General features: G+C 32.9%; 1 protein-coding gene across 10 annotated transcripts in view; it reads left to right on the plus strand.

Moving 5' to 3' along the window:
• The window catches only part of Msrb3 (methionine sulfoxide reductase B3), a 180,664-nt gene that overhangs the window by 51,682 nt on the left and 102,330 nt on the right, over positions 1-26,652 (plus strand). For all 10 annotated transcript variants that reach the window (XM_087192251.1, XM_087192252.1, XM_087192250.1 and 7 more), the window contains 2 exons: positions 11,871-11,979; positions 13,576-13,653. In XM_087192251.1, the coding sequence (XP_087048377.1) occupies positions 11,871-11,979; positions 13,576-13,653 (187 nt within the window). The remainder of the gene's footprint in view (positions 1-11,870; positions 11,980-13,575; positions 13,654-26,652) is intronic.

Consider the following 26,652-nt stretch of genomic DNA (forward strand, 5'->3'; position numbering starts at 1 on the left):
ATGTGTAGACTTTCTATAAACTAAAACAAGTTTTCATAAATTAACTTATCTTGTATCCAAATAGCTTATTTAACAGTAATTTATAGTTTTATATGCAGCTAAATTTTCTGCAGCAGACCACCCAAGAGTTAAAGAAAATTTTACATTTTGTTTTGCTGTTTTGAATTTTTATAGAATCCTGAAAATGTTATTAGTTTAACATGTTGACTGTTAAGCATGAAATGGCATTTTTTCATGAATAAAAGTATTTTAGGAAACTAAGAAAAATACATTTAAAATGTTGATTAATGAATATGCTGATGCCGCTTTACTTTTTCTAAAACAAAATATTTTTGTAGCTTTTTGATAGACTACAGTTTTAGTTAATGTTGAAAAGTTATTGTGCAGCATCTAATTACCAGATGAGTTTTAAAAATTATTTATGAACAGTGCATATTAGTCAGTGCTTAGTTGTTGTAGAACATTGTATCTGTACAAATAAGATGTTGGGCATATGGTTTATTAAATGTGGACTTTGTTAAGCTTAGTTTAAATGTCCAATAAATTATTATTATTATTTATTAATAATTATAAAATACATAGCAATATCTAATAACAATATGATTAAAATGAGCATGAACCAAAAATAAATAAATTTTAATTTTGTTTGAGAAATGCAGTAATTAATTAACAGTGATTGTATAGAATATAAAACATATTACTAGCTCTGAAAACAGATAATTCTACAGGAGTAGAACATCTAAACAAAATAGACTTTGGAAATCACACAAGTAGTTAGATATTTATCTAGACAAGCTCACAATAATGTTACTTAACAGGTTATAGAAGAATTTATTAAAATGAGCTGACTTTTGCTTTCAGCATACACAAGTTTAATGAAGGAATGAGCCATGAGTTACATTTCACGGACTCACTCATATTGAGTGAGATAGATATTTGATGAATTTTTATTATTCTTTCCTACTTTGTAGCTTCAGCTTACCTAAACATTTCACTTAGAGATTGAATTACTTATGATTTATTTTGTTAGATATATTTCAATTAAAAATTCTTTAAAATAAATTTTATTGAGGTTTAATTGCAAATTATCTGTAATTACCTTTTGTGCCTTTGTATTTGAAATCAATTTGAAAATTTAAAACCCCAACTTTATTTAAGTTTTCTAGTTTTTTCTTTTACACTAGTATCTTTGCACTTGTATTAGTAATTTAAATATATGTTATAAAAATGTACCATGAATTATGAAACTGTCAGTTAATTAATTGATTTATAAGAGCTATACATTTATTTAGTTTAAATTTAATCAGTAGCTTTTATGATTAGCATTCCTTTAACACTAAATATATTTATTATATTCACACACATAGCTGCAAAGAATGGAATATTAATTTAAAGCATTAGATTATTTAAATTTTAAGCAAGAAAAAATATTTAGACTTCTATAAATGTAGTTTTGTGAGGTTTTGTTTCATTGCAGAAATACATGTTAGGTAAGAAGGATGCAGCTGTTCATATTATATTTCATCTGATTAATATTTTAATATTTTTCTGTAATTTTAGATAATATCACAGTAAGTTTTAGAGCTTGCCATATTATTAACACTGATGAAGAACTTATAAACTTATTTTATATACAGTATTTACTAGTTTGTTCTTACCACCAATTTATTTTCTGTCCTCAGGAATTATTATGTATCTTTTATTCCTATTCTTCATCTGTAAAGAGAATTATATACCCCTCTGGTCAAATCTTTTACAGTTAGAAATGACTCTCAGGTGTTACATTAGTTAACATTTCTCCAAAACTTTGCCTGTGAAACCTTAATTCCTTGCTGTAAAAGAGAAGAGATTGAAAAAAGGGTGCTGGGGGAGGACATGAAGTAAATCTAGGAAAAGCAATCAGGCAAAATCTCTTTCTAATTAGGACATTTGTGGTTTCTGCAAAGTATTCTCCAGAAGTGCAGACTTTTGTGTGTTTAATTCATTGCTACATCTCTGCTAATACCATTGGGTCTGTCACTTAATACATGTTCATTAAATATTTGTTGAACGAACAAATGACTGGGCATAAATAACATCATCTTATGTATCAAAATAATGCTACATGTAAGTAATAGGACCTCTGTTTTTTAAGAAATGTATATTCTGGTGAGAAAGATGGTCACTTTGGGTCCACATTTTATTATCTGTAGGATGAAAGGGTTATGTATTTGATGGTTTTATGAGTCTATATAAACACTTCCTTTTTTCTTTCACTATGGAGGGAGGGAATACAAGTGAGAAGCATTGTGCTTCTCTCTGTCCCAAATGGCAGACTAGCTTCTTGAGATTTCACACAGTGACAGTTCTTCAGAAGGCTACTAAAAGAATGTGCAGATATGATTAGCAAGGAGTGGTGAGGGTGAGAGATGGGAAGATAGGGATGAGAATGGGCTATGGTCATATAGTAATAAGCATATTAAAATACAAAGAAAGCATGGCTTCAAGAGAGAAATATAATAAGTAAATAAATTAATGGAGGAAAGATGCAGACAAGAGATCCTGGCTTGCATTAATCAGACTATGTCAACTAACTTTCTAGACCAACCTTTCTCTCTCTCTCTCTCTCTCTCTCTCTCTCTCTCACTAGTTTTGGGCTAGAAGTTGTCTTTTCCTAAATTTTGATTTTTTGTACTGGGGATTGAACTCAGGACCTTGTGCTTGCAAGGCAGGTGGCAGAACCACTGAGCTAAATCCATGGCCTCTTTTCCCAAATTTTAATCTGAAGAACACTAGTTCTACTAATTACCCTGTAAAACAAATCTCTTCATCACATTGAGAAACTGCATATGATCCATATTTCATCAATTCTTAGATATGCCTTTTCATGTTTTACTGTATTGGTAATTGGGATGTAGCTTAAAATCATTGTGATAATAAGACTGCATCATAGTTTGGCAACTTTTTCCCTCTTTTCTAATGGAGCATAAAATAATGGTGCATAAAATATCACATATTTTAAAATGCATACCACTATAAGAAAGTTTCTGAGAAGGTCTGCATAAAGAAGTACATATAAACTAGTTTCCTACTCTGATTCTACTATGAAATCCTTCCCTTCTTGTTCCCCAAGAGAAGCAAACTGTTAGCGTTTTTTTCAGAGTCAGTGTTTTACAAAATACTTTTTGGAGGAATACTGGACTAGGTAATCTCATAGTCTTAAATTAATGAAATATTAGTCATAATAAACATATTTGGATGTAGAATTCTAGGGAGGTAATAAAGAACTGAACAATAATAATTTTTATCATTCTTTTTTATTTCACTGATTTATTAAGCAAATATTATTGTTACAGATTTTTAAGTTCTAAGAAACACAACTAAAGGCAGTTAGAAAACATCTTTTAAGAAGATTTAAATAGCAATAATTAAAATCTACAGTTGCTTAAATAAACACAATGTATATATTTTAACCCTTTCTCTTGCCTAGGCACATTGCTGGATGCTAGGAATGCAAAGATGGGTTGAATATTTTATGAGCACTGTCCTTCAAGGGGATACTGAATAATTCAGGGGAAGCCTTATGCTTTTTCTTGAGTTATCAGAATGAAAAGAGAAAGTGTAAAAATTTTGACTTTTTTTCTTCCAGAATCTCTCAGGTTTTTCTGGAATGTATAGACTCAGATTCATTGAGTAACAAATGCAGACTTTTGTATTTTGTCCATTGTGCTAGATTTGAAATTTGATGTGGGCCACAATATAATTTTGGAGATTTGCAAAGACAAGTTTTTAGACAATACCAATTTTATTTCCTCTGAAATGAAGTATACTAAGTGTTACAGTTAAATAAAATTCTGCATGATTCCTTTTTGTGGGTAGTTACCTCTCATCTTCTTAGCAGTCCTTGCTCCCTAAGGGAAGAAGGAGGGTGGAAGAGAGAGGTTTTATTTCTTCTCCCAAATCTTTTTGATTGCATGTGAAATGTAGAATGGAAATGAGCCTGTCTGTTTTTAATTTTTTTTTCTGTATGGGCTATGATGTTCTAGTGAAGACTCATACTAAAAAAAAAAAAATTAAAAACAGGGAACTCCAACTTTGTCAGACATTTCACATGCAATCAGATAGAATTGAAGTTAAGTGACTTTCTCTTCCACTGTTGTCACTTGATGATGGCAGCTCTTTAAACAGTTCTCTTTTTACTTACATGCTTTTTGGATCTAGACATTTAAAAAATATTTCTCTAAACTCTAAGCTTTATGGTTCACATTTACATAAAAATCATTGCTCTTAATATTTGCCTTAAAGTTTGAAGTTCATAAAGTGCTCCTTTGTTCTTTTTGGTACTTAATGTTGATAAAATTACAACTACACATGAATTCAGCAATTTAAAATTTGTAATATGTAAGTAAAGGAAATGTAAAACATAGTTTCTATCTTAAAGTTATTCAGGTGAGTTGTTATAACTGTTTCATTAGGATGAGTGTAGTGCTAAACCTCTCTATTATCTCTTAAGAAAATCACGTAGAGTCACAAAAGAGATTTTGCTATATGAAGGCTAAATTTTAAAGTTTTATCAATAAACTTTAACAACTGTGCAAAATACATTTTCTCTCATTGTCTTACAGTGAGAAAACAGAAAACATTTGCACATCTCCCCCCTAATTTTAAACTTGCCTTATTTCTCAGATCCTTAATTTTTCTTTTTTTTTTTTTTAGTTTGTTTTGCTTTGTACAATTAGCTGACATAGTTTACACTGTATACTTTCAACAGGACACTTAATACCTTGTATACATTTGATCACATTGCATCTATCAGATTGGAATTCTCATCCTTATTTGGATCTTGTTAGGCATTCTGACCCTGTAGATACTGTTTCTATAAATATTTGAGTTTTCTGTTTTCCAGTCATAACTGTGTAACATGGTCAATCTAGGTAGATAAATATTAAGAGTTTTAGTGTCCTCTTTGTAACTCTCTTTACAGCACATGCCCTTACTGCAAGACTTTACATTGTATTAATCTCCTTATCTGTCCTGTTAGGGTATATGTTTTCCTAAATCAGGAACCTTTTTCTTTTTTAACTTTCCAGTGCTTATCCCAGTTCTTGATTCACCATAGTTTAATAAACAGTGTTTAGAAAGTATGAATTAACACTAAACTCAACAGTTTATATCTTCAAGGAATTTACAATGTGTTTGGGAAGGTAAAGCAGAAACAACTGGAGATGTTTGAGGATAACTGTACAACACTGTATTTTCCCACGTAAATACTATTTTGCAAGGTAATACATTAGTACTAAGGATGGTAGTAGGGGTGAAGTTAATAGGCTAAGTAGACATGGGAGGAAAACTTGTTTGAAATGTCTTCTGAGTTTATCTATTCATGATGTCAGGATAGAAACCAGAAGACTAATTTTATCATTCAAGTATGTACCACTAAAACATGTGGTATTAATTCAAGAAATTTAAAATAATATGTTGTCTTGGCATGCTTATAGTATCCATTGATGTTGATTAGAACTCTGTGCATGCATCCATAGAATATAACTAAAACTGATTTGTAGAATTATTTGATGTGATGTAATAGAAAATGAGTGAGAATGCATGAAATGTGAATTATGATAAAGATAATTTTTTTCTCACATCTAGAAAAGGAAAAAAATCTTTTTCTTAAAGAGAAATAAAATGCCTTTATATTATATTCTGGGTTTGGAACGTAGATGAAATTCAACTGAGGCTAAATGAAAAAAAATTAAGAATATTTTAATAATAAAGAAGTAATTGAGGTACTAATTTTATAGTTTCTTTACCCATGCATGTTCCTGCCATTGCCTATAGGATTACTCTAAAGAGGAGAGTTGTTAAAGTGTTCAGAAAGGTAAAAGCATTGTTTGGCCAAAGAATTTTGTTCTTGTGCTCATCCAAAATTTATCAAAACATCTCTTGAGTATTATCTTACATATGACTCCAGACTGGAAATGATAGTCTGTAGTCTAAATGGGATGACATTAAGTAGACATAGCAAATTAGCAGAGTCTGCATGCTGACTGTATATTTGAAGTTCAGGCAGGCAAATAGTCTCCGAGAGCTATTTTGAATATAGCACCATGCTAAAAGGATATTCACTAAGATTTCTCTTGGAAATAAAAAAGGTAATGCTAGACAGTGTCTTCATTAAGATATATAGTTGTAAGTTTCCTGGTTTAAAAGCATTTTCTTTTATGTTTGAACTGTTTGTTGTCTACTCCATTCATATTTGGGTTTTAACATCTGCTTTCAAGTTACTATCTCTGTTTCTGCCACTAGAGTATGAACTTCTTAGTGTTTTCTCCTCTTGTATTGGCTATTTCCTCTGTGTGTTCAGAAAGTTCTTTCTCCAGACACAGCCCACTTCCCCTCCTTCCTCAGGACTTTGCTCAAGTGTCACCTTCCTGAGTGAGACCCACCTTGGCCACTCCATTTAAAATTATAGTCCTTACTTCAAGCACTCTCAATCCTCATTGTCTGTCCTGCCTTAGGCTTGTTTTTTCGTCTGCCTGCATACTCACCACCTTCCCTGAGACTATATAACTTATTTCTTAATTTTCTTTGTGTTTTATCTGTCTTCTTTTACCCTTCTTGGAATGGGAGCTCAATTAAAGTAAGATCATTATTTTGTTCTCTGCTATGTACAAAGTACTAAGAAAATGTCAGCACATAGTAGGTATTCAATAAACAATTATTGAATGAACAAATAAATACATTTTACTTAAGATATTACCTGACACTCTGTAAACACTCAACATTTTTGATGCTTTATAAAAGTAAGAAAAAGTCTTAGATTAGGTCCTCAATGTAAGTTCTGCAACCCTGGTTTTGTGGGAACCCGAAGCTTGAAACAAAGTGACCTGACATTTTAAATTGTATGTTAATCTCAGGAATATTTTTCCTATTCTACTCTAAGAGAAAAATTGGAAGAATTGGATACGCTTCTATAGGTAAGGAATTTTTCTTCCACCCTGTGCTTTGTAGTTTTTTTTTAAAAAAGGCTTTATTGAATTATTACAGTACAGACAAATAAACACAAAAATGGTTTATGATATGTACTTTACATTTCACTTTAAAAATAAATGATTTAGATTTATAAATTCGCACTTATTATAAATTCTCACTTATTTAGAAGTTAAAACACTGAAATTCTAATCAGTTTTCTATTATGATAAACTAATAACTATTTGAAAATTAAAATTTGTAGTGAAAATTAAAGCGTACTTTAATTTTATACCATCTTTATATGTAGCAGCCAAATATTTCAACATTAAATTTATTGTTTTGACCTAGTAAACTCAAAGCCACAACAGATGTTTTTATCTCATTCATATATTAGCTGGGGAAATATTTAAAAGTTTTATTTTTTTCTGATCCTAGATTCAAAGTTAAAGTTGTAGGATCTTTAGGTTTTGCTTTGTTTTGATTTTTTTCACATTGAAATATAAAATTTATGACTTAAAAGTGCTCTCAGCATTTAGGTAACAGATCTGATTTACTTCTTAACAGGAAGTTAAAAAGACTTTCAACATTTTATAGACTTTGTGAGAATCCCACATGAACCTTGTCTCTGACCCTTAGTGGAAGGAATGAATATAGGGAAACAGACATTGGCTAATGGACAAAAGTATTTACTTTCCTGGATGTACTGCAGTGATTATTACTTTCCCGCCTATTATCTTGTTATTGGTCATAGTCTTTAAAGCTGACAGTTATTGCATAACTTGAAAAGAAACAAAAGTTGTAGCATATTTTTTTTCTGACAGAATATAATGATTATGGGCTTTGCAGCCAACTGCTCTGGGTTTGAGTTGATATGTATATTTAGATAGTTATGTTATAAACACTGTGAATCTCAGTTTCTGTATCTGTAAAATACGCATGACAGCTACCTTCTAGAATTATATACCTAAATGTGCTCTTAGCACGTATCAGAACTCAAATTTTAATTTTATTTTTGTCCTTCACTCCCTATCTTTACCATTTTTTGAAGACGCCATGTGAGGAAAATACTAGTCTGAGGGAATTATTATAGAAAAATAATTACCAATAGAATACTGAAGCACACCAAATACCTGACTTGACTTCTTTTCAAAATTCAATTTTAACTTTAAAACTTAGTGTAATCAGAATGGTAATGTGATACTGCATTTCCTCAGTATTTGGTAAGTGCTCATTGATGCCATCCTTACACCAAACTTGTAAGGGTGGCAGCACATAGAGCAGTTGACTTATCTATAGGCCACAAGGTTGGAAACCAGGCAGAAACAGAATGTGAACTCATGATGTAAGTTTATTTCTTCTACTAGCTTCTCAGTGAAGTTTCAAAACAGTTCTGCTTTGAGGAAACAGCATGGAACAAGCCCCAGTATGAAATGAGACAGGGCATATTTCAGCATACAAATACCTTTGGATAGAGTTCAAGATAGATCTGAGCTATACCAAAATTATTCTATAGGGAATGGGTTCTGAGTAGACACCAAAGGGGCAATATTACCTCCTCGAATATTCTTGTGTTGCATGTGCACGTACTTGTGGCTTAAAAATACACTATTAAACATTTAAATAAAGGGAAACATCTTTCTCTAACATACTTCTAAGCCAATTTAGAGGTAATTGAACAGATGTCATATAATACTAATGTTAAATTACTTTGTGTAATAAGAAAATTACAGTACCTAAGTAAAGATAGTAAAGGGAAACCATCCAATGAATTACTCTAGAATTTCAAACTGCAATGATATCAGAATTAACAGTGGCACCATATGACTTTAGAAAAGTGAGTCTGATAGGGAGCAGGGAAATCAGAGACAAAAGTAAAGCTTTTTTGTGTTTATATGTGCCAAATATTGGTTATGCTGGGAGAGCTAATGTAATGATATAGCTTTCAGGTGTCCAAGACATATATTATTATTAAACTATGTGATGAGACATTTATTAAAATCTAACTTCTTATTGAGTTGTTTAATATAAAATCACAGTTGCTGTTTCTAGTGTATATATACTTCCTTTTGCTGTTAGGTACTCTTTAAAAATTAATTATTTTGAGAACATAGTATGACCAAAGAATAAAAATGTATGAAGTTTGACAACTTTAAATAATCACTATCATTTCTTAGAGAACAAACCTCACTTACAGTTAGGATACAATATTTATATTTAAGGTTGAAAAGCCAGGATGTAAGAAAATTTTGCTAATTTGGAAGATGACCTTTAAATGCACCAAAACCAAATAATTTGTAGGCTATGACATAGGGCACATTCCTACAAAATTTGTGTGAATACAGCTTTAGTGGTTCTTGAAAGACAAACAAAGAAAGCTGGAATGAAATCTTGATTCCCTTCCCAAATAAGACTGAGACTAACAAAAGTGTACAGCAGCACTCATTCAAAGCTTGCCATTTAAATGGGATCTCTGTAGCACAGTTAATGAGATGGTTCATAGGGGAAAACAATCTGTTTTTAAGAATGTTTAGATCAAAAGTGATTTCTAATCTATGAAATAAAGTTGCTTCAATACCCTTCATTCACCAGTAAAGCTTTTATGTTTGTATTATTTACTTCGATCAGATGTTTTCAATTTTACCTTTTTTTCTTTGTAAAAATACTTGATATGGTTCATCAATACTGACCAACAGTTTTATTCTTTTTCTTCAGAAAGAGAGATGAGGGAGGGAGAGAGATAGAGAATGAAAAATAGAGAAACATCTCTGCCTAAACGATTTGCAAGCATCTGTGCTTTAAGCTACTTTTTATGAACACTCCTTAGTAAATGACTCAAGGTAAAAAAGCAGAAAAGCATCCAATGTTAGGAAATTGCAATCCAATACCATGTAATTTAAACCTGCAGTTGCTTCTCTTGTACTAAATGACATACAGATGGGTAGCTTAGTTCTCTCTTTGAGAACACAATTGGTCTTTTTGTATGAATGAACATATATTAACAAAAATATTTTGGACTGAATTGTTTTATTCTCATTGTTCAGATTTTAATTATCCATCCATTTGAAAGAATAATTTTAACCAAGACGTATGTCACAGGTTTGTAATTAATGAATTTTTTGACAAAATTAACAAAGATACAACATTTCTAACAAATAAGTCAAAACAAAGTAACTTTCAAGAAGTTTGTAGTAAATTGAGCAGAACCTCACCTATCACAATCAACTGTTAAAAAAGAGCCATGCATTTTTCAAGCTGTTGGAGGCTGTTCTGATAGAACAGACATTTCCCAGGGAAACATTTGTTTCTACTCCTTAGACAATAGTAAAAATGTAGATAGTAGTTGTTAGATAAATCCTAGTGTAATGTGGGGCCCAGTGAGATGAACAAGGACCCATGTGCCATTTGCATTGAGCTGGCTGTTCCTGTGGCTCCTTTCAGGCCAAGAAGGGCCAGGAAGGGCCAGAAAAGGCCAGGTTACATCATGGAAGGTCAGCAGAAGTGCTGTTTGATATCTGCAGGCCCGCACCAAGACATAACTTTCTGTTTGGCTCTGATTTGCTCTTTTCCTGTCTCTGTATTTTCTGGTAGAGAATCAGCCACTCTGTCTTGGTGGCCCTGATTCCGGAAGCTGATACCCTCTTTAGTCCCACAATCTGAGTAACTGGTTAGCTAATTTTTTCCAAGTTTAACTTCAGTGATTTCATATTTGATGACATTAGCCACCTTAAAAGTAAAAGAAGTAAAAAGCATTTCCACTCCTAAATCTTATTTCTTTGTATTTCAAAAGAAGTTGAATTTAATATTCAGGAAACTAAACAAGGTTTCTCTGAAAAAATTCAAAATACGGTAAGAAATCTTTATATTTAGGACAATCTGCAAGCTTCTTTACCATGATAGATGGCAAAGAAAAGTAATTTTACTACAGTGAGTAATTGTTGCCCTGTCCAAGAGTTATATTTTTTCAATCATTTGTGAAGGTAAAATAAAATACTACATATAAACAGGTATTGTCTGAACATTTTACTACAATCTTATAAGTTGAAATAAAAGCTGCCATTGTTATTAGAGTCATGTTAAAATTATTTCACCATTAAAATACACCCAATCAGTAAATCTTCCTAGATTTTGCAGAAAGAAAATGTAGGTCTTTAAATAAAATCACTACTTTTCCTTTTTTCCTTTGTCTTTCTTCCTATTTTTCTCACTCTTTGAATTCTTTGAGTCTGCATTAGTTTAAAATGCCGTCTCCTATAGTCGTTTAGAAGTTTCTTGCTGCCTATTTAACATGGGATGCCACAGTCTTTAAAGAAAATTTTATTTCTGAGGACTCACAGAATCTAGTGAATTGTCTGATAGAATCACAGAGAAAAGCAATCCCTAATAGTAGAGAGTATGTGTTTAAAGGTCACAGAAAAATAAACAAGATAGAGTTAGTTAGATCATCCAGTAATACTGGAAACTGAATGATGATGGTTTCAAGCTATTCCACCAAGTTGCAAAATTATTACATGGACAGTATGGTTTAACTAATATGCCCATCATCTTATACAAACAGTGTGATAAGTATAAATAGGCTTATATTTTTAAATTGTTTTTTAAAAGGAGTTTCAGAGTTTTGGGGGACATAAATAATGTACTACCATCTTGCAAATGTTCAGTAAGTTTTTGGTTCTACATGCTAGAAGCTTTGGTTGCAGCATATTGTCACTGTTCAGTGGAATCACTTGGGTTGTAGGAAGCATTCGTTTTAAACTTAGAGGAATAATCAGCTGCAGTTCAGGTAAGATTTTCTAGTGCATTTGGGACTAGTCTGATCATTGACAACTGACTGTAGAAGCTGTGTTGTGGCGGCTGGCCAAAGCAATTATTTAGGATTCAAGCTAAAAAGCTCCCTTCTTCCATATCCTCTCTCTTTCCAGGGTCATGTAGGGATAAAAAGAACTGTAAGGTGGTCTTTTCTCAGCAGGAACTGAGGAAGCGGCTAACACCCCTGCAGTACCATGTCACTCAGGAGAAAGGGACCGAAAGGTAAGGTGAGCTATAATAAAAAGTCATTAAGCAAGAGCTTGTTTTCTCCATCCCTCCACCTTTGAATCTTTTTTGTCAATTAATTTAAAGAATTCCATCTTTATTTGATAAAGTCTGTAAATTAATATCTTTGAAAAGATTGAAAATGGCATTGTTTAGGTAAAGACTCAAGTTTTATTTGTTCTCTCCTCCATTTAATGAACACTCTATCTTATGAAAAGTCACAAGACTTTTGTTAAGGGCCTGTTTTTAGTTTACTACGAAATGTGTGGAAGTAATAGCGATTTAGGTACATTTTTTGGGAAGACATCACAGTAAGCAAAACCATGAGGGACATGGAGGTATGCCAGGATGCTGAAATTTTGAAGGTGGCCATTGTAAGTATAGACATTTTGGCTGCAAAAAGAAGGTAGCATAATTTAGTTCCTTTCTACCCCACTCCAATTTCTTTTTGAAGCACATGTGGAGAAAGTATTTATTGGCTCATTTGTGGTTGGAATGTCAAAAATTTTCAATAACTGCCCTCACATGGCTTTGGTCCTTGGAAGTTCGCCCTAAGTCCTGAAAAAAGAATTTGTTCACTTCCAAGACTATTTTTAGTGAATAAAGTCTCTCTCAGCTGATTCCAGCTCAAAAGTAACTTGCCAAGGTCCAATGATTTTGTTGTCTAATTTGTACCATAGAGCTTGGCATATGGCTGCAACTTACCTCTGATCCAAATTTATTAATGATGTAACTTTTTGTTTTCATTCATCAATTGTTAAGAACTCTTTACCACACATGGGATCCTTGTTAATAGACAGCATGCACTTCCTGTCACAGTACCTACTATTTACTGAATTTACCAAATGTTGAATCCCTGACAAAGTCTACCCTCACTGTACAGTGAGCTAGTAGTGGACTTGAGTCTCAGCTCAGAATTTCTGCCCGTCCTATTGTGTACATGACTAGCAAAATGATTTAATGCACACAAACAACCAGAGATTAGGTCATTCTTAAAAATGCTGTTTATAAAAAAAAAATTGGACCTCATAAAGAGGGTGAAAGGATAATAAAAACAAGCTGCAGAGCACATAGACTTTTTGTTGGGCTAGCACAGCTGATTTGTATTAGCTGAATGACCTCCTAGCCTTTAAGATTGTTAACTTAGAAAAATATTCCCTTAAAGCTGCAATATTCCTTTTCAAACTAAAAAATAAGTCTTTCCACTTGAAGTCTTGGAACTTTCTGCGTTTTCTCGAATACTCTTGGATACTGAAGAGTAGTAGAAATCTTATGTAATAATGTTCTTTCTGTGAATCAAACTACATGCTTTCCTTTAAATAGAAAAAAGTTTTTTCTAAGCATTGCATAACTAAATGGTTTGATATTTTTTAATTTAACCTGCACTAGTTTGGAGTAGTTATAGGTACCTTTTATTATATAGATTTGATATATATTACTATTGTTCAGATTTCCATATGTTTGGTCTGTTCTCATTTTAGGACCAAAAGCTCTTGAAAGATTTATTAGAAAAGTGTGTTTTAAGCAAATATGCTCTATAAAAATAATGCTAGCTTTGCTTAATTTTTTGATGATCTGTTTATTGTTTATTAGTGCCTTTGAAGGAGAATATACACATCACAAAGATCCTGGAATATATAAATGTGTTGTTTGTGGAACTCCATTGTTCAAGTAAGTATATTAAAAAGCAATAGTATGGATATATCACAGATAGCAACAAACTAGTTATTGCTTGTTCACCCTGGAATCTTTCTACTACTGAATTTTCTTCTTTTTTTATTTTTGTTTGCACTCCACAAAACAGAAATAACTTTCATGGTAACTTAACTTTCATGGTAAATTGCTAGTGTGATACACTGGATGATTTTGCACTGTTTGGACTTTTAAAAAACCCAGTATTAACTTGTTCATCTCAGTAACCATTTTGCTTAACAGAGATATCAAAGAGATTTTGATGGGCATAGGAATGTTTATGTATTTATTGATTTTTCTGTCAAGTTATTTATTGGACCATATTGAAAATTCTGTATGTGTATCTTTCAAATTTACTGATATCCACCAAGTAGACTGTTCATACTTCTACAAAGAAGGAAAATACCAGCATTGAAAGTAATATGAGAAGCATAACAGATATTTATACATAAAGAAGCAATTTATATAAGTTTAACAGTTGTTTTCATTGATCCAAAATCTTTATTTTAAAGATCCAAACAGTTTACCATAAAACAGGCAGCACATAGACTTTTTGATCAAAATAGTTTATTCAGACAGTGTATTCTGGAAAGTATAAGTCTTATTCAAGACAGGACAATTCATTTTCAAAAATTTATTTATCTAGGTGAAGAAAATCCTGGAAGCCATATATTTTTTTGTAGGGTTGCTGATTTAGGGAAATAAATGGAAAGGAACTTTACTTGAGAGTAAATGTCATTTATTTAAAATGGAATTGCAAAGTTTCTTAGGGGAAATGAATAAATATGAATCTGGTACTGGTAGCATGTAAAATACATTTTATATCTCACCATAAATGTTTCTCTTTTAAAACACTACCATTTACAGATTTTCCAGAAATAACAGGAAATAGTAGTTGCCTTGAAAATTTTTAAGGTTTACAACTTTTCTTAAATTGCACAAATCTTATTACACATTAGTATTGGTTGAGAATCTGTTTTGAATTTTTATGTATTTATTCTTCATGTTAAAAACTCGACCCTTCAGATTGTCACCCATTTCCCCTCAGAAAACACACGTCTTTATATCTCAACACCTTTGTCTTATGTCATAATAGTTGATATAACACTTAAGATAGTTGTTGAGCCATGTTAAACTTGTTAATATCCCAAATGGTAAAAATTTGCCACATCCCTTTTGCTTTTTGTTTAAGATCCTCCATTTCTTTCCCTATCATGTGATGCAGTAAAACACTAGATCTAAGGAAAACTTACTCTGTTAAATAAGAAACAGAATTACAGTAAATGAGAGATTTAATTCATGTGAGATTTTTGAATCACAAATCCTAAAAGCAAGACCCTTATCCAAACATAGGTAATGGTGGGAATCAGGTTTCCCATTCATTGTGACATTGCTATGATCTCCTTTAGCATTCTTGTAAAAAAAAGCTTTCATTTTCTAAATTTTTAAGGAATGTGGTTCAGTTCTTTTTCTCCTGCTTTTTCTCTATTTCATTCTTGGGCTCCTTGTTCTTGGTTTCTTGTCTTTTTTGGGGAAAATTCTCTGTCCTGTCTTTCACTGGAGATGGAGTAGCTCATTGGTCTGTGTAGCTGTCTTCATACTGGAAAATGTGTCCTAGGTGTCCACAAGACTTTCCAGGGATCATAGGGCATGGACAATTTTTAGGGCATCAATTTCATGATCCTCAGCTTCCACAGGACCATGTTCCTGAAACAGATTGTCTAAGAAAGTCTGTGATCTGCTTTTTCTTCCTTCTCATCTCATCATCATGGTCATCTGTCTTTCATTTCATAAAAGATGTCACATGGCTCACCTGTCCCAGATATTACTAATTTATTGTCCTAGAGTACAGTTTTTAGGGCATCAAGAAAAAAATGCCAGTTTAGGAATGCATAGCCTCTTAAGGAGAGCAAAGCAAAAAAGCATTTGTAAAAATATTCAAATAATCTTTTATCTTAGCAAGGCTCTGGCATGACTCAGTCCACCTCCCTGTCATCTATTTGTCTATTTATTGTCTGTTTATCTATTTCCTACTAGCCTACTTAAGTGAGAGGGTTGCCATGAAAACATATATCAACATATTTATTCAAACAGAAAAAAAAGAAATGAATGTCTTTTTTTTTTAGACAAAAAAATCTTATTTTTGATTGATTTGTCAGTAAGGACTGGCTTTGCACATTACTTCATATGGTGGACTTCATTCATTAAATGATCAAACCATGCAGCTTTAAGGTTTTGACAAAAATCCGTTTTCGGTATGTATAAGGTACATGAAATAACAGAATATTCATCTTTTGCAGTTATTTAAATTCTGGTAAGATGTGTTAGCTGTTAATTTAAAATATAGGAATATAGGAAGCATGTTTCCGGCAGCACCCAATCAGACTACAGAACCCAAAGTTACTTGAACAGGAAAATTTAATATAAAGAATTATGAACTGTAACAGATTATTGTGGTAATGAAAGATTGGCTAATAAAGTAAAGAAAATCTAAAGACTATGGTGTAGCAAGAATAACAATCAAGACCCTAAGGAGAAGCAGTTTGTTCTGTAGAATCCAGGTGCTGAATAAGTTGCCTACCCTGAAAGAACTGGGTATTGGAAAAGCTATGTAGACAGTAGGAGTCTAGCACTGGAAAAGCCACCCACCCTGCAAGAGGCTGGAAGTAGAGATGCTGCCTGTGCTTCAGAATTCAGATGCTAGAGGAGCTGCAGGCCCTAGAGAAGGCTGGCATACCCAAACCAGCAAGTGAAGACCTTTTCCTCCAGAGGTCTCTCTCCTGTGACCTTTACTGGAAAAGCTTGACTTTAAGCTAGCCAATAAAGAAAAAAAAATTTAAGGACTCAGCTCCATGTTAGCAGAGGAAGCAAGGAAGATGGGTTTGGAGGTAAGAGGCAATAAATTGATAACTGACACAAAATCTATATTTTTTTTCAAGATTATTTTAGGAGTCCATGATCAAAAGTTTGAAAACCACTCACTAATCTAGTGAATTCTAGATATCATTATCAGGGACCTTCTAGATAGCTGGTTTCACACTTTATATACAAAGTGTAGGAAACAATTGGTGTGTGTGTGTGTGTGTGTGTGTGTGTGCACATGCATGTGTATGTATAGTTTTTATTAGAAGGGAGTTAAAGAAGAAAATTAGGTAAAACAGGAAATAGAGGAATAGTATGAGAAATAACTATAGTAGGAAAACAGGAAAGACGAATAGAAAAAAGAAGTGGTGAACTTGAGAATGTATGATTGTTAGAAGTATGAGATTTTCTCCCAACTTTAGTTTCTGTTTTCTAATTCATGCTTGTATGTTTATGTGTGCACATATATGTGCATAAGCCTCTTCCTTTACTTGACTGATGTGTATGTATTATACTTCCTTGTAAAAAGTCTACTCAGTTATTCTTTTATTTTCAAATTATAGTCTAAATACATCCCTTCTCTGAACAATATGCTGCTTTTCAAGTACAAGAACCTTATTCACAGGCTTCTTATAAATCAAATATGTAATTTATTTCACAGTTCATGTTTTCTTCATATTCACAAATTTTACCAAGCTAGTTTATTTCTCATATAGTACTACTGATTTTCATTAGTAAATTAACTGACAGAAGCAAGAATGTTCTCACCTCTGGTTATTTGAACTTTTAAAATTTCATAAAGTGAATTTATTTCATATCAGATAAACCAGAGAAGGCATTGGTAAAATAATTTAATTCAGAAAGTATTTTTGACCGCTTACATTGTGCTTTACAAGGTATTGTGGAACAGATAAGTTTATGAAATAGTTTCTCCTCAAGGTACTTAATGGTTTTGTTGGCATAACAAAATAATGTTAGTATCTGTCTGAATGTGCCTGTTCAAAATGCTTTTATGTGCATTAGAAAGGTATATGACTGCATTAAGTTGGAAAATGTTCATGGAGAAGATGAGACAACATTTTATTAGGAAGAAAGAAAAGTTCAGTTTTCCCAGGTGAAGGATTCTATGTAGAGATTGTTACATGATGAGAGGAATTTGGGGCTGGGGATTTAGCTCAGTGGTTCTGCTTCCTGCCTCACAAGCTCAAGGACCCGAGTTCCATCCCCGGTACCAAAAAAAAAAAAAAGTAGATGATGAGAGGAATTCGAGATTGGGATCAAAAGCAGGTTTTGCAAGGAAATAGGAGTTGGAGGGTGGGTTATGTTGGTAGTAATGGGAGATATGACTGGGTGTTAAGGTGACCAATCAGGGAAGTCCTGAAACCAGAGAAAAAATTTTAAATTTCAACTTGAAATTTCTTCTTTGATGAAGCTCTTTAATCTTTCCAGGATGAATTTTGTTGTCCCTCTTCTCAGCTTAATAGCATGTTGTATGCATTTTGATTGTCATAATTTCTACTATGTTCTGAATTATCTGTTGATTTTCTCATTTTTCCTTTAGTAAATGTATTTCACAGTGGTCAAACTATACCCTAGTCCTATTTATATCTCTAGCCTCTGACATTTAATAATCACTAAATATTTATTGTTTATTTGCATGATTGTCTGAAGTTTGCTATGCAGATTGTGGAGAAATTTTGAGAAAGGGAATAGTATGATGAAAATTGGGAGTAAGTCACAACAGTGTACAAGACAGATTTCTGGGAGCAAAAGGAGAGGGAATTGTAACAGTCTCAATGGGAAGTTCTTTCCCTTTTTACCCAATAAACCTCAACATAATCCATGTGCAAACATCTCTTAATGATTTTGTTTGAGACTTTAAAGAACCACGTAGAATAGTTAATATTCTGCATACAGAATACTCAGCAAGCCTTACATTGAGTAGCTCATTTAATATAGGTTCATTAATAATAGTAACAATACTATTAAAATACTGGCTAACAATATGCAGCATTTATTATATGGTAGGCATGGTACTTTAGTGTTTTATATATATTAACTCATTTAATCTTCAGAACACATTTTACAGAAGGAACTGGGAAAGTATAAGTAACTTATGAAGATCACTCAGCCAGCTTACAAATGGATTTAGAATAGTAATGCTCAAATTTTTAAAAAGAACATTAAAGAATTATAATAGATTGCTTTATCAGTATTTTATTTTGGTCACTCTAGTCTGATTATTTTGCTTAACATCATTGGAACAAATGATACACATACACTTATCTCAATTATTTGAAAAACCTTTTTGTCACAGTACTTAAGCTGAAAATTGAAGGCCATTCCAATTTATGAAGGGCTGAATCAAAAGTAACTAGATCCATAATCGCAGGTGATCAGGAGAATTCAGTTTCAGCTTGGTTCTTATCCTGAAGGAGGACCTTTGGAATCCTGAGAGGATGTTGTAGCCAGTCTCCAGGAAGCCATTAGGCCAATCGACATCTGAGTGGGAGAGCAGCAGGTGGATCTATGGGCAGGATTCTAGTAATTGAAACTTGGAGGTCATTTTATTTTAAGGTATTGATTCCTTATCATATTTTTCTCAAATAACCAGATTTTTACTAGTTTTTTGAGTTGTTTCTATATTTCTAAGAAGCTTGATGTCAACCAGCATGAGCAATCCTAAATACCTTTCCTTCTGTCTGAAAATGTCTTTGTGTCTTCATCTTCTTCAAGCAATCAGAACTAGCACTGGCCAAAAGCAATGGTGGAACTTGAATATTAGGCCAGATGTGTGATCTTAGATTCATCATCTGTAAAATGGGGAAACAAAACCAAACAGGTATAAAAACTAAATGCAGAAACATGCCTAGTACTGTATATGCTAGGTATTCAACAAATGTTAAATATAAGTGGCCTGACCCAAGTTATGGGGACATATACTATCACTATAGCCCCTCCTTATAACATGAGAAAGCAAAGGCTTTATTAGAGAGAGCCTGTCTGTTAACTGTAGATATTAGTGTGATGAGTCACTGCTCCAGATGTACTGCTACATTTCCAGTGGAATTCTGTTGCCAAAACGGTTCACACATGCTATATCTCACTTGAGCCTCCTGTGCAGTTTTATTCTAAGCTACCAGAAAATATAGGCTGTTTTTCAGCTCTTTTAAGAACATAAACCCTCCCACTGAGGAAATTCCAGTCCAGTACCACACAGTTTAATCAACTATGCTGCTCCATATATGCTATTCACTGCTAAAAGAGTTTCATCATGAACTTTTCCCCCTTTGATATAATTGTGTGCATGTGTGCGTGTGTGTGTGTGTGTGTGTGTGTGTGTGTGTGTGGTGTAGGGAAGAATATAAAACCAGGGTGAGAAGATTGAGTTTTCTGTTCTTCCTCTCTACTTAGATCTCACTTCTTTGACCCTTAAATTCTGTCTATACAAGCTATACTCTTAAATGAAATAAATAGGACACCCATGTGTAAATACTGATAGTTTCTCTGGTGTGAGAAATTGAAAGTGTAAATGAGGACCAAAATGTATAAAAGATAATGTGAAATAGGAAGAAAAGGTCCAAAGGGGAAGGGAAGTGGGGGTGGGGGTAGGGAAAAGAAAAGAAGGGAAAGGAAAAACCATGGGAAAAGAAGGAAAAAATGGAAACAGTTTTTTGTAAATAGGGAGGGATGGAGGGGTAGAAAAGAGGGAAGGGGAATGGGGAAAAAACAAGAACCAAGATATACTTTGTACAGGTATAAATTCCCAGTGATGGATGTGATTATAATGTATACCTGAAATGTATCAATAAACTCAATGAAAAAACAAAACAAAACAATTTCAGTCTCTGGAAAGTGCTAAATACACCAATGTGAACTTAACTTCATGCTTTCTTTTTATGGAAGTCTAGCTGAAAGTTGCTCATCATTCCAGCAGATGTTTCCTAACTTTTAACGAAGTGCATTTAACTCAAACTTTAAAAGATCTGAATTGTCCTTCATCGCATTCCAAATCCTTTAACAAAAGAGTCTTTCCAGTGTAACAAAATTGCTCTGAAAAGAACTAGATTTCTCAGTGGTGGTTTACTTAAACTTTTGTTATATCTGCAATCAAATAATCATTTTTCAGAGAATATAAAATTGGCTTCTCTCATCCCACTGACCTTTCTTGTCTTGCCCCACATAAAATGATTTATAGGGCATTTGTAATTGAGGGAGTTACTTTTCTGCCTTCTTCTCATCTGAAAGCTTTGAATAAGACCACAACTGGATTGCGAAGAAAGATTTTCTTGAGCTACTAGCAAAGATAGCAAAAAACACTCTAGGGAGGCAAAAAAGGCCTAAAAATATAGCATTAAAAAAAGGAAAGAACAGGGCCAGAGATTTAGCTCAGCGGTGCCTCCACCTGCCTCACAAGCACAAGGTCCCGAGTTTGATCCCTGGTACCAAAAAAAAAAAAAAAAACCAAAGAAAAGAACAATTGTGTTGTGATTCAAAGTGTAACAAAACACAAATATAATTGTTGCTGTATTAAAAAATTATATACACATATAGAAAAGGATTGAAGCAATATCTACACATAAAATTCACAGATAGTTGAAGGCGCATGTATGAGTATGTGTGTGGATGCACATGCATGTGTGAGAGAAAAGTGGAGGAAGAGCAATCTTGTGTTGTTTGTATTATGAAAATCACAATATTAGTCCTTTATTTAATTTTCCAAGTGTAGACAGAAATGGATATTTTTCTTGGTGAATTAGAATGGATGATTAGAATAAATTGGGAAACATAATAGGTAAATTTAAACTATAATTCATGTACATTTATATTGTGTGAGTAAACATGAATAAGAAAATTCATGGGTCGAGGATTTAGCTCAGTGATTCTGCCACCTGCCTCGCAAGTGCAAGGTCCTGAGTTCGATCCCCAGTACCCCCACAAAAAAGAAAATTCATGAATATTTGTTATTCCATTTCATAGACTTTGAAGTTACTTAAGGTAGTTCATAAAAATAATGTACACATTTTAACAAGTACTTCTGAGGTAGTCTACAAAGCTGCTCTTCTTATAAATGAAGAACTCCTTTTTATTTTTGGAAAGTGGCTAGTGAGAATTACATACATTTTGATCCAAATACATATCTTCAGTGTGTCTTATACATGACTAAATGATCCACCATGTAAAACTGTCATAGAAAGATGCAGAAGCCATCTAGAGCAGCAGTAGGAAATGGAGTATTGTGAAGTTCCAGCTCGTATTTGCTGCATAACCATAAATAAGGACCTAAACATCTCATTTTTCTCATCTCTGGTATGAATAACAGCAACTTTTTCTAGCTCATAGCACTATTATATCAAATGAATTTTACAAACGTGATAAAAGAAAGATACAAGGATAAAGTAAGATTTATAAAAGTGCAACTTTAAATAAATTTACATGGTAAACTATAAATAGGATGCAAACTTAAAGTTCTCAAAATTAACTTAGTATAGTTTGCTTTTGATTCCAATATTACTTCATGTTTTATATTATTTGACCCAGTGATTCATGACATTCAAAATATTTTCAGTTTTTGTTGAGTAGTTTAAAAATATTTTATTGTGGATTCTAAATACCTCAAATAATGTCTTAGATGAGTAACAGAGTTTTAATCAATCAGTCATTTCCAAATCTCTCTTCCCAACAAATCTGTAAACTTCTTGAGAGAATAGGCCATGATGTAGGATTTTTATAACCCCTACTCCCACCAGTGAAGGGCACAGGATTTTTCATATCCTAAGGTTTTAACTATTTAATAGAGAGTTTAATTCTGATAAGTTAAGAATAATAGCAGAATTAAATGATTCCAGTTGACATTAGAATGGTGAAAATATAGAAAGATATTTGGTAATGAACTTCCTTATTATCCCCTACCACATTTTTCAGTGTTTTCTGTAAACTACAATACTTATAGAACTTAATTTCAGTAAATGCTTATTTCAGCACTTCTTGCAAATGCAAAGGTATACCTGTCTCAACTCAAAGGAAGATGAGAATTTTTTTTTTTTTTTGTACCGGGGATGAAACTCGGGTCTTTGCGGAAGATGAGAATTTTAATAACCTTTTATAAAAAAATACTAAATAAAGCAAGATGACACAAAATGGGCTCAATCTACCTATGTTATAGTAAAAGATCATACTGAATTTAAAAAAATCTTAAAAATAAATATTCAAATCAATTGTTAGAAAAATAGCAGTGATAAAAAAACTCTATAAAATAAACAGATAAAATGCTCTCCTTCTGTCTTTAGGCATTTGCCTATTCTAAACAAGTGAAAAGAGGTAAAGATTCCAGATTTTCTAGACCAAGACTTAACACTAAGTACAAGAGCTATCAGCAAATGGTCTCTCAATTTCAGCACTATTGACATTGTCAACTGGATAATTCTTTGTTGTACAGAGTCACCCTATATACCGTAGGATGTTTAGTTGTATTCCTGATCTCTCATTATATGAGAGAAGCATCCTGTTTGCTTCTCCCCAGCTGTGAGCAACAAAAATTTGTGTAGGCATAGAATATGCCCTCAGAGACAAAATCACATCCATTTGAGAACAAATAATTTAGGTTGTCAACGAAACAGTAAATCAAGCTCTGACTCAACAAAATAATATACGCTCTGATTTATAGTGTTTGCTTATTTTTTTAGTAGAAATACTTTGCCCTTGGGTTATTTCAGGTACAAATGTGACACCACCAAATGTGGAGATGGGAAAAGATGTGTAGTAACACTATAAAATAGTATTTCTATAACAGTATTTCTATGTATGTTGTAAATAACATGTAATTTTAGTTAAATGACTGGGAATGGTGAATTTTAAATATTTATTGCCTTTTAAACTATAATTTATTAAGTTTATATAATTTATTTTTAATGATGGCCATATTTAGCAACTGGCTCAAAATATTTCTAAAATGTTAGCAATGGGGTCTCAAATTTTATTACCTTACTGTAATGAAGGTAAGTTGGATTGAGGTGATCTGCCTCCTTTCCTACAACAGCTGTCTATCAGAGGATAAGATGAATCCTCTCTAGAAGATTATATCAACCATAATTTTTCACGTATAATGTCTGCCATTCATAAGATATTACCAGTTATACCAAAATAAAAGATCATGAGAAATAAATTTATAAAAATAGCACATGCAGATAGTCTAGATATCTAAGTACTTATCAGCAGACTTTAAAATAATTGTGAATAATATATTCAAGAAATAGATAAGATGGAGAATTTTATCAGAGATATGGAATCTGTTATTAAGAATAAAAGTTTTAGAGCTGAAAGTGCAATAACAAATTATAAACACAAGAGATGAATTTAAAAACATATTGGAAATAGAAAAAGATCAGACTAGTGATTAGAAAACGGGTCAAAAGAAAGTACCCAGACTGAAACTAAGAGACCTAAAAAATAAAATATGATAATACAAGAAAATATGTTACACAGTTTTGGATATAACATGCCAAAATTATAGCCACAGAAGGGTAGGAAACAATGTGAAAGAAGCAGTATTGGAAGGAATAATAGCTAAGAATTTTCCTAAACTGAGAAAAAAAATATCAAGCCATCAATTCAAAAAGCGCTAAAATTTTTTTAAAAAGGTAAATACAAAGAATACCACATCTAGGTACATCACAGCAAAACTGCTGAAAATGAAGTCAGGGACAAAAATCTTAAAATCAACCAAATAAATTAACTTGAAAAATAAAAGTTTAGCATTGTTAAATTTAAGAGATTGACTTCCTATATGATTAATAAAGTGAACATAAATATTAGTAACGAGTGTAGAATAAGAAAAGATATGAAAAAATCATTTTCATGTAAGAGAATAATATGTATAATTCTATCCTAATAAATTAGAAGTCTCAGAGAAAATAAAATACATGCCTGGACTCAAGAAGAGTTAAGACTCAAGACCCTGAATAAAGCTGAGTTATCAAAAACATTGTTCACGTGCTGTTATAAGCTATGTCAATTATAGGAAATAGATGAAAGCTTATCAGCTTCTTTGGGAAATGTAAACTATCCCTGAAACCAAGATCTGACATAAGACATTATCCCCAAAGAAACACTATAGAACAATCTGACTTACAAAAATAGATATAAGTAAGGGTCTTAAGATAGTTAAGTAAAAGGAATATAGTTATATATTGAATAAGTGACATCCATGACAAGGCAAGGTTTATTTCAAGGATATAGAAATGGTTTAATACTGGGACATATGAGGAAAAGTGTAATCAGTTAAATAAATGCCCAGGAAAGCTATAAAAATTAAAAATGCATCCTTAAGTTTAAAAAATGCTGTTAATAAATAAGTAGAAGTAAAATACTGTTTTTCACCACACCTAAGAAGCCATCTGTAAGGATATGAAGGAAAAAAACAAACCATTTTATACTGTTCTCTGTCAGCATTTAAAATAACATCAATATAATACTTCTGACACAAAATGTAAGGATATAGTAAAAACAATAGCAAAGTGCTTTTTCCTCATGTCATACACTCAGAACAACACAACATAAAATGTTTCTGTGACTGAGGTGCAGAGCTTGCCCCACATCAAGAACCACTTGGTTCTCCAGCAGATGTCAGGTGGGTGTCCTCTAATTTAATTCAATTCTAACACCATCTACCTGGAAATAATGTTGGATCCCAAACATTAAGGTGTAGTCCTGTAAAATTGCTCCCTCCTTCAGATATCATTTGTAGGCTCAAGGTTATATTACCTGTGCTCTTGAACAGTCAGCTATGACCCCTTCTCAATTTCATCTAATTTGCTAGAGCAATTTATAAAATTCATGGAATACTTGTATTTTCTGTTTTATTATAAAGGATATTACAAGGAATACAGATGAACAGGTAGATGAAGGAGATGCATTGGGCAAGATACGTGGGAAAAATCAGGGACCTTCCTTACCCTATTTAGGTATATCACCCTCCTGAAACCTCCATCTCTTCAACTATTTACAAGCTCCCCATTCCAGCACTTTTGTATTATGAATTCCACATTGTGTAAGCATGATTGATTAAACCATTGAGCATTGGTGATCAACTTAATCTTCATTCCACAGAGATTGGAGGATAGCTCTGAAAGTTCTAATTTTCTAATCATATTTCCTTTTTTTTTGGTACCAGGGATTGAACTCAGGACCTTGAGCTTGCAAGGCAGGCTGTAGAACCACTGAGCTAAATCCCCGGCCCTCTAATCATGTTTTGACCATTCCTGTGCTCAGCCTATTATGATTTAGGTCCAAAATGTCCCCCAAAAAACTCATGTATTCAGAAGTGGGGCTTTTTGAAGGTGTTTGAACCATGGGGGTGCTGTACTTATCAGTGGATTAATCCATTGATGAATGCATGGCTGAATGTACTGTTAGGAGATGAGGCTTGGTCAAAACAAGCAAGTCACTGTTGGGTATGACCTGTAAGGGTATATTTTGTCCCTACTTCTCCCTTTTCACTTTGTTTTCTAGCTGCCCTGAAGTGAGCAGCTTTCCTCTGCTATGGCCTTCCGTCATGGCATTTCTGCCTTAGACCCAGCTAGCTGACCATAAACTGAATCCCCTAAAACCATGAGCCCAACTAAAGCTTTCCTCCTTGAAATTGTGGGTGTTTGGCATTTTATATCAGTGATGGAGAAGCTAACACAGAAAATTGGTACCAGAAGTGGCATCATTGCTATGACTAGACTTGACTATTTGGCTTAGAAGCCGTTGTGAATGGTGTGCAGGAGGATTTTGGAATGTTTGGAGATGCTGGCTAGAGATGCCTTAGAATGCTGTAAGCAAAGCTTGATGTGTATTCTGATAGGATCTCAGCAGACCAGAATACTGATAAGAATATAAACAAAAGAGAATATAAGAATATAAATAAAACAGGCTAATGGATTTTAATTGGGAACAAAGCCTATATTGGAAACACAGTTGGAAGCCATGTATATTTCATTCTGGCAAAATTTTGTCTACATTTTGTGTGTGTCCTAAGATTGTGTGAGACTTAATTAAAGGTGGTGTGCTATCTAATCTGATAGAGGAATTTTAAGGCACCCCAGTGTTCAGGCTGTGGCAGGGTAGTTCTGG

The sequence above is a fragment of the Heterocephalus glaber genome, unplaced genomic scaffold (genome assembly GCF_053883595.1).
Source record: "Heterocephalus glaber isolate CG9 unplaced genomic scaffold, H.glaber_assembly_v1.0 deba00001569, whole genome shotgun sequence".
Lineage (NCBI taxonomy): Eukaryota > Metazoa > Chordata > Mammalia > Rodentia > Bathyergidae > Heterocephalus > Heterocephalus glaber.